Source organism: Limanda limanda, chromosome 7 (assembly GCF_963576545.1).
Source record: "Limanda limanda chromosome 7, fLimLim1.1, whole genome shotgun sequence".
In the NCBI taxonomy this organism is placed as follows: Eukaryota; Metazoa; Chordata; class Actinopteri; order Pleuronectiformes; family Pleuronectidae; genus Limanda; species Limanda limanda.
Genome location: NC_083642.1, coordinates 11,276,387 through 11,285,373, shown reverse-complemented (window position 1 = coordinate 11,285,373; position 8,987 = coordinate 11,276,387). Strand labels below are relative to the sequence as shown.

General features: G+C 44.1%; 1 protein-coding gene across 2 annotated transcripts; it reads left to right on the top strand.

Annotated features, from left to right (window-relative positions):
* Window positions 1-4,363: 4,363 nt before the first annotated feature.
* Window positions 4,364-8,633, top strand: spata2 (spermatogenesis associated 2). Of its 2 annotated transcripts, none has more exons than XM_061075520.1 (3): window positions 4,364-4,407; window positions 5,419-6,159; window positions 6,830-8,633. In XM_061075520.1, exons 2-3 carry the CDS (start codon window positions 5,851-5,853, stop codon window positions 8,177-8,179), a joined length of 1,659 nt encoding a protein of 552 aa, XP_060931503.1. In that variant the 5' UTR covers window positions 4,364-4,407; window positions 5,419-5,850; the 3' UTR covers window positions 8,180-8,633. The 2 variants fall into 2 exon arrangements, with proteins under 2 accessions (XP_060931503.1, XP_060931504.1); XM_061075521.1 differs by lacking the exon at window positions 4,364-4,407 and adding an exon at window positions 4,469-4,520.
* The last annotated feature ends 354 nt before the right edge of the window (window positions 8,634-8,987 follow it).

The following is an 8,987-nucleotide window of genomic DNA, read 5'->3' as shown; positions in this document are numbered from 1 at the left end:
CCCCGTGACGTCACCGGCGGCTGGCTATGTTGTTTTAAAGCGCGAGGGCGGGGTACGGAGAGCGCAGCGGGTCAAAACGCAAGTGCAGTCGGGTTTGTTTTTTTTCAGAATCAGAATCAGAAGTTTTTTATTGCCAAGTACGTTCACACATACAAGGAATTTGCTCTGGTTATTGGTGCAAACAATGAACATAGAAACATAAAAACGCAATAAATACAACATGCATAGGAGAGCAATGAAAAATCTTATTTACTCACTTTTTACCAATATTTATACAAAGTAACATTTATTTTGAGATAAACATTTCTGAATGAAAATATATAAAAAATATAAGAAGTGAAGTCAAAAGTGAAATGCTAAATGCAAAACAGTTAACAGTGTCATATTGCAATATGCAATGTAATGCAGTATAATATAATATGATATGATATAATGTGTTAATTTAACACATCCTAGAGGTGTGGGGGTGGAATAAAAGTCCGAGTCAGGTGGGGGTCCCGGGCCTTGTTGATAAGGCCAACTGCAGTCGGGAAGAAGCTGGTCTTGTGGCGGGAGGTTTTGGTCCTGAAGGCCCGCAGCCAGGTTTTATTGGCCAGGTAAGTTTGCACAGGCAAGGATTTTGATTTGATAAAGTAAAGTGGCTCTCAGTGTGCTTACACAAAATACACATCACAACACAAAACAATACAAACAGTGCAGCGGTCTAAGAAAAGAGAGTATTTACAAGGAGGAATGCCTATATACACCCGCAAACAAACATTACATTACATTTCATTTAGCTGACGCTTTTATCCAAAGCGACTAACAATAAGTGCATTTAACCCCGAGGGTACAGACCCAGGACAACAAGAATCAAGAAAGTACAATTTCTTCAAAATAAAGCAGAACTACAAAGTGCTATAAGTAAGTGCCATGTAAGTGCTACTAACAACACATTGACTAGCCGTTGTCAGAATCCGCTTTATTTTCCATGCATGTGTACACATACTAGGATTTTTACTCTGTTGTAGTTGTGCTCGGTGTACTTTCACAAATACGCATTCACAATTAACTATACCAGAAACTTTCAAAATAAACGTGATCACCATGGGCAATAGAAATAAACTGTGCAAGACAGCAGAGCAACGGGGAAAAAAATGTGCAAGAGTGGACAAGAAACCTTTAACTCCTAATTACTACCTGAGGACAATAGTGCAGAGACGCTCACAAAAATATGGGTCGATAACATACAGGTCATTTATATAGGGCAGGTGTTTACACGTTGTTTACGTGTCGACTTTTCAATGCCTCAACAACACGTTGATCGCATGTCATCACCCTGTTTTCTCAACGTGTCCACGACGTGTTAATGACATGTGATCTCAGCCAGTTCCCCAGTTTAAACGGGTGACTGCCTCAAGCGATTTTAAATTCAGCTGCTGAGAAGTAAGGCACATGTAACACAGACGAATAATCTTCCCTCAGAGTTGTTGGTGTCTGTTGTTGACCAAGCCGCGAGTCTCGAACAGTTGATCAACCCACTGGTTAGCTGTTGTTTTTGTTACCTGTAAAATATTACCAAAAAAACAGGAGTGGGTTTCAGAGCTGGCTCTTAAAATGGCGGCTTTTAACTAAATCCATTATAGTCTGCTAAACGATGTAGAAAGATACAGTGATAAGTGGGTTATGTTTTTCAGTTTCACTCATTACTTTCACTCATTGTCTGTGTTCTGCATGTGGTAACAAGGCTTTGAGGTAGGCAGATATAACAGATTAGGGTCAGGTTTGGGTTATGCATCATTGGACAAAACCTGTTCAGGGTAGAGATAAGGTTAGATTGAGGTAAAGATAAAAGCAAACACATAACAACAAGGAAACAGACTCCAGTACCTGCACAATTCCTGACCAAGGAGCTAAATGCTTTTACCTTTTGCTTCTGCTCTTGAATTAACAAGTCAATGCCTTTACATTATTATTATTATTATTATTATTATTATTATTATTATTATTATTAGTAGTAGTAGTAGTAGTAGTAGTAGTAGTAGTAGTAGTAGTAGAAGTAGTAGTAGTAGTTAAGATATTGAGCTGAGCCATAACAGTGAAGTGAAGAAAATAATAGTTCTCTTAAAAGTACTCCCTTCATGGACATGATTATTGTTGGAGTGCTGTGTCTCAAAACTCTTACAGTATTGTCACCTTGTTTTAATGCTTGAGCATGGTGCATTCCACAAAGTTTAGTTTATAATATGCACCCAGATAGGACACAGTTCATTGCTTTTATACATTTGGCTAACCCCTCCCATTCTGGAGGGGGTTTGTCAGACAGTCAAAGGTTGAGATCTTCTGATCACATGAATACAAACAATGCCTAGTTAAAGAAATCAGGCCAGGTTCAGTAGAACAAAGAGGAAACAACATAATGAGGTTACTATGACTAGACTATCAAATGACTGTGTCTAGAGTAATCACAGGAAAACAGCATGATCAAAGGTTACATTGTAAGAGATTCAATCATGATCAATCAAAGGGGAAATAAAGATGATTATATTATGGTCAACTGTTATATTTCCCTTACATTACTCATCATGCAGTACTATTGGGGAGGCATCTGGTCCGAGCCATATTCATTCTGCAGCATGACAACACTGTCATGCAGAAATATCTTCATGCATAAGAACAAGGAGTCTTGTGACCTGAAAAGAATCCTGATCTCAGCATCACAGAGTCAGTCTTGGATTTCATGATGACACAGAAGACACTGAGACCACATGAACCCACATAAGAACTGTGGTTAGATCTCCAAGATAATTTGTGCCAGACCATAAAAGAAACATCATAGACTGCACAATGATGCAGCCCATGGCTCTGGATCAAGATGCTAAGGACATGCACCGAAGTCTGATCAACAAGTGGTGGACCTGCCTTAGAAGAGGGTGTCTTGTGATTAAAAGGCCGAAACACCTGATGACGCTTAGGTACACCAGTGAAGACATGTCCCTAATATCCGCTGTTGGTCACGTATCCGATAACATAAACTGGTGGTAGGCATTAATTAGTGCATTAGAACATACAAGTGGTATTCTCCATCTTGTCCTATGTTCTAAAATGGGAATGCGTTCAGTTTAAAAAGGCATAGAGGTAATGATGTCTGATTTACTGATCAGGCCACATGGCTTTCATAGTACTACAAACCAGTAGCGAGTCAGATTTACCTTTTTGCCTCAGCTTACCCTCAAGTTCGGCCTGTATTGGTGATTACAAGGCCAAAACACTTGATGACAACTGCAGTCATGTCCCTAACATCCACTGGTGGCTGCTAACAACATCTACTGGTATTTGGTGACTTAATTTGTGCAGAAGACCTTCAAACGTACAAGGGATATTCAACATATTGTCCTATATTAAAAAATAAAACATTCTACCAGGCATGTTAAAAACAAGTAGAATGAAGTTGATCCGATGAAAGCCCTGGTACAAGTACATCAGACTTTTTTGTTTGTCTGGTCATGATACACCTGTATATTGATTTTTGTGAAGACCGGTCAATGTGAACACGTTCCAGGGGTCTCGGGGGGCACCGTTGAGCCATTTTGCGACGCCCATTGAAAATTCCTTCAGAATACGTAAATTTTCACCACTTTCTAACTTTCTGCAAATTTTGGTAAGAAGTTGAGCATGGTAAAGCCCTCAAAAAGCCAATTAATTTGCCTGAATAATAATAATAATAATGAACACGTTCCAGGGGTCTCAGGGGCACCGTTGAGCCATTTTGCGACGCCCATTGAAAATTCCTTCAGAATACGTAAATTTTCACCACTTTCTAACTTTCTGCAAATTTTGGTAAGAAGTTGAGCTTGTTAAAGCCCTCAAAAAGCCAATTCATTTGCCTGAAGAAGAAGAAGAAGAAGAAGAAGAAAAATAATAATCCTTACAATAACAATTAGGGTCCTCCCTGACCTTTGATCAGTGCTCGGGCCCTAATAATAATAATAAATAATCCTTACAATTTCAATAGGGTCTCAACTGACCTTTGATCAGTGCATGGGCCCTAAATAGTGCTGTTTCAAAGGCAAAGCTTGTTCACATCAAATATTGATTTTAAGTTTTTCTTTTTTGTACTTTGTAAGACATTAATTGGAAAATAAAACCTATTCATTTTGATTCAAAAACTTTTACACAGCAGTAGAGTTAAATATTTTCTATGTGCACTTTTTTTTTTTGTTTACAGCAGAATCTATTAAACCATCAACAGAGAAACCTCTCATTGTGCCGGTGATGCTGCAGCTTGTCGACTCCGCATCCTCTCCTCCTCACCACGTGGGCCCCCGATGCTGCTGAACTGTCACAACTCTGCGCATGCGCCGTACGACGAGGGGCATTTCCAGCAGTGGAGGAGGCGTAGTTAGCCGCGGCTAGCAGGAGCTAAAGGTAAGAGGTGCGGGGGCTGGGGCTGTTTCAGCGGACAGAACGGCGAGATCTCCCGGTCGAGGCAGCGTCGGACCCGGGCCCGGAGTCAGGGCGAATGTCCGGGACGGTTGCCTGTAAGAACCGTCGCATATTCCCATCTAGCTACACGCCGCCCATGCTAGCTACAGCGGTTGCTAGCTAGACAGCTGCGCAGAAATGGGCGTTCACTGCTCAGCCTGTGCTCAGCTGGGGGCCCGAGCCAGCCACAGCATCGGGACATGTCGCGGCTGAGAGTCTTCGAGGATAAACACTGTCTCCCTCTTTGCTGTTGTTGGCAGTGTTGTGTGATGCGCAGTAGTAGGACATGCTGTTGTTAGCTCAGACATGCTAACTGGCTAAACGGACCCTCGCTAGGGGCTGGTAACTGGAATAGCCGGTCAGCTCGCTGGGGAACGGGAAGCACGACCCTCCCTCTGCTGTGGTTCAAGGCTCCTATCAGATTCTAGGCTCTCTCTCTCTCTCTCTCTCTCTCACACACACACACGTCTCCTATTGCGATGTAAATTTAAGCTAACCGATGCTAGGTGCAGGGTGCCATGGGTTACACGACTGCAACGTAGCTCCCACAGTCACTGGCGCAACCCGGAGCGCAAGACCAGTCCGTGAGTCTCCATCCTGGTTACGAGCCCTGTAATCCAGATGGTGTGTCGAGGTGGCGTGTATCATGATAATAATCCCAGTTCAAGCCTGTGGCTGTTAAATAAGCCACACGATGCACCCCCACATCATCCACACACACACACACACACACACACACACACACACACACACACACAGCCCTTACACTGCTTCTCAAAATAGTGGTGCCCTTACACACCCCCTCTTATCTGAACCTTTAGATTTGTATATTCCCCTTTAAACGATGATTGTTACCACTGTATTTGTTGTGGATTGGATTAGCACTGTCTGAATGAAATACTGCCCAATTTCCCTCCTGCCCTATTTTCTTACTGCTCTCTTGTTTCATTGCAGCTTGAGGACGGCTCAAAAGAAAAAATCCCTCCACCACGTAAGTGTCTTCATGATGAGCGACCTTCAACTCTGCACACGCTCAAACCAAGGGACGGAATAAGTTCAACTGCAGACACAGACAAGCGGCCTGTTTGACTGGAGAGGAGTCAGACCATGAGCCGGAACCAGAGATGCCCGTAAGAAGGCATCCCTACAGGCTGCAGCCTAGCTACGCCAACTGAACCCTGTTTAGAGGATGTGCTGCTGATCAGAAGAGTCGTCCCTCTTCCACTTCTTCAAAACGTTATTAACGTTGAGTGCTAGACCCTGTGTGGGATGAATAATGGTGGCAAAAAATGGTGCCTGAGCTTCCCGTCCTGGTGCAGTGTGTGCCAAAGGAGGTGAGGTTATCTCAGAAAAGTGCAACAGCTGACTGATAGTCTGCTGGCGATAATGGATGCCAAGTTAAAAGAGGACCTGTTCCGGAGGTATGTGACGGCACTGGAGAGGCGCCTGGAGGAGGGAGGGGAATACAAGGACAGTGAGGCCCTGCTCTCCACAGCCACAGCTCTGCTGGGGGCCTACCAGCCAGATCCGCCACAACGTTTCCGAATGGTGCGTTTCTATGAGGTGGTGGAGAACTCTCTCCGCTGCCAGAGAGGGGGGAACATCAGGAGCCTGGAGAGAGCCTTCCGCACCCTGGAAACCATCTGCACCAACCTCCTACTCTTCCCCTGGAAGAAGGAGTTCAGATGTATAAAGGTGAGTTCCGTAGAGTCACAGTGTTGTCATTTTATTCTTATTTACAATTGGGTTTAAAACTGATTCGGATCAATATTTGACCATTTAAGCACCATGAGCTTTCAATATTGTTTTCCCCAGGAGTGTGTATTAATCATTATTTGATAAATAACCCATCCTCTGCATGTATAATTTCAAAATGATGAAATGAAGACCTGATATATAAATAAGATGATTTTATATTGTTTGAAATATTACATCAGCTTATCTAAAATAATCTAGTATCTAATAAATAGATAAATACATGTAAAGCATCATGACTTGAGGCTTCCCAAGATAAGCACCTGATATATTAACAACATTTAAATCCTAGAGTATAATTAACATCTGCATATCCTCCAGTAACTCTTGTTCAGGTTGGGGAGTATTTATTTTCTAAGAACACAATACAGTGTGTTAAATGTAAAACCCAACAACAGGCAACATCTATATCCGAGTAAATATTTTCTAATGCTTTTTATACTTTGACATCTCTGTTTTTAAAGACAAAGAAATCAAACCCTTTACTTTTTATTATAGTTTATCAGAGGAATAGCATGTGAGGTCTACCTTTAAGTCCAGTGTTAGTTTTATCATATCAAGCTGTTTTAAATGACTGACACTAATGCTGATGAACTCATTTTTCTTTCAGACCTTCACTGGCCCGTACGTGTACCATCTGCAGTCAGCCATTTCGGAAGCTGAACTGCGAGCTGTAATGCGCACCATTGGCTACGCCTGTGACCATGATTCGCAGTTCCATTTGCAGGAGCACCCAGGAGGAGCAAATCATCTGCGCCAGTTGGCGTTTGAGCTTTTCCTGGCCCAGGCAGAGTGTCGTCTTCTGGGAGAGGTAGTGGCCCTGGCCCGCGGTTCAGCCTCCGAGCTGGAGGCCCTGGAACTCCGCAGGGGCTGCAGAGATGACGCAGCTGGCTGTGCCGATGTGCTCCGCAGACGTGACAGCCTTGGGGCAGATATGGCTCGTCTGTCTGTGCGGCCGCTGGACATAGAGAGGCCTCATGCCCACCACCTGAGGCGAGGGAGCCGACCATCTAAGTCTGTGGATGTTACGGATGGGGCAGGTCACTGGCATCCAGCACTTAGCAAGCCGGTCTTAAAGGCCTCATTGAGTCTGAGGAAGGAGACCCTGTTTGTGGATGCAGAGGAAGATATGAAGGATGAGATCATCAGGCCCAACACCTCAACGTCCCTCTTCTCTGTGGTAGCCCCACCTTCCTATAGTCCTGTTGCAGATTTCTTCCCAATTCAGTCGCCTCCCCCGGCTGACGTTTACACATCCTACCACCTGTCCTCTTTGGATGAGATTGACTTGTACACTGAGAGAGGCGGTGCTGGGACAGGAGGAAGACAGACTCCCTCTCGACCTCCGTCCAGAGAGCCCCGGGATGCAAGGGACGGCTGGCTGCTCAAAGCTCATGGTAGTGTGAAGTGTCAGGGTTGTGGGCTGGGCTGCTCAACTATGGCTTCCTGCCAGAGGTGTGACATGATCCTCTGTCCTGCCTGTCATGATGTGGACCCCTCCCCTTGCTGTGGCCTCCAGGACTACCACCCCAAATCCCCACGACCCCTTGATGGATACATCCCTGTCAAGGAGAAGCTCTCCGTCTACTCGAATACCCACTCCCACTCCCACCTCCACCCGCACCCCCTCACACTGACTCACTCGCACTCCCACCCCCACCCCCAGATGGTGGAAAAAACCCTCATGTCCACAAAGCTGTTTGCAAGCAAGTCTGTTGCCTTGACAACACCAAAGGGAGGCAGCAGTGAGCGACTAAGCTTGGGGGGATCGCGCTGCGGGTTCTGCAACAAGCCAGGTGCATCGCACACCTGTGTGAACTGCTCTAAGGTGTCATGTGACTCGTGCATGGGCTTGTATGCAAAGGATGTTTGCACACGAAAGAATCCGCAGCACAGCTTTGTGCCCAACCATCAGCTCAACTTCAAATCTGGCACCATATCTCACCTGGTGTACCGATGAATCAGGCAGACAGAATATGTTCTCTCCCCTCTCGTATCTCCCTTAACCCCTCGGTGTAATCTTGCACTACTGCTTTAGCTCTGTTACCACTTAAACAACTCACTCTCTTGCCCTTTATCTGATGATCTTTTTCCTCTCTCTAACATTTTCTTGAACTTTGTACATTTTTCTCTTGCTATCAGTCGGACCCTGGAATGCACACGCCACAGAGAGCCAGATCGTGTGCCCTTCTCTCTGCCTTGTACAAGTTCAGGCCTTTTTAATCTATTACTTCTTCTTCCTTTTCCTTGCTACCTGCTCTTGAGTAGTCATGTGATGTTGTAGCGCTTCCCAAATTCCTCAAATTGTGTCCTCCTCTAAAGGGAAACTAGAGAAAAGAAAGTTCAATTCCTTCTCATCTTGAATGAATTCCGTCCAAATGAACATATTTACTTTGCCTAACTTCTCAGCTAAGAATTCCTCTAATATATAAATATATATATATAAATATATACTGTATATGTGTGCGTGCGTGTGTGTGGGTGCGTGTGTGTGTAGAAAAGACCTCTGAGCTTGCATTGTGACAAAGGAGATCTTTTTAAACTTGAAAATAAGTAAGGAAAACAAAAAATACACTGGACGTCAATAAGTCAATAGTATATATTTTTAATCTATTCTGTAGAACAATGTGAGACTGTTATATGGGCATGAGGTGTGGCATTGGGAGTTCGGGGTATAAACGTGTGTCTCTGGGGCGTGGGGTGGGAGCTATCTCAAAGGGATGTATTGAGAAGATGGTCAGATGCCATATATTCTATTTAAAAGATTA

Coding starts and splice junctions, on each gene's coding strand:
- spata2 (XM_061075520.1), top strand. CDS start 5,851: ATGGATGCCAAGTTAAAAGAGGACCTGTTCCGGAGGTATGTGACGGCA. Junction 6,160..6,829: donor AGGAGTTCAGATGTATAAAG/GTGAGTTCCGTA, acceptor TTTTTCTTTCAG/ACCTTCACTGGCCCGTACGT.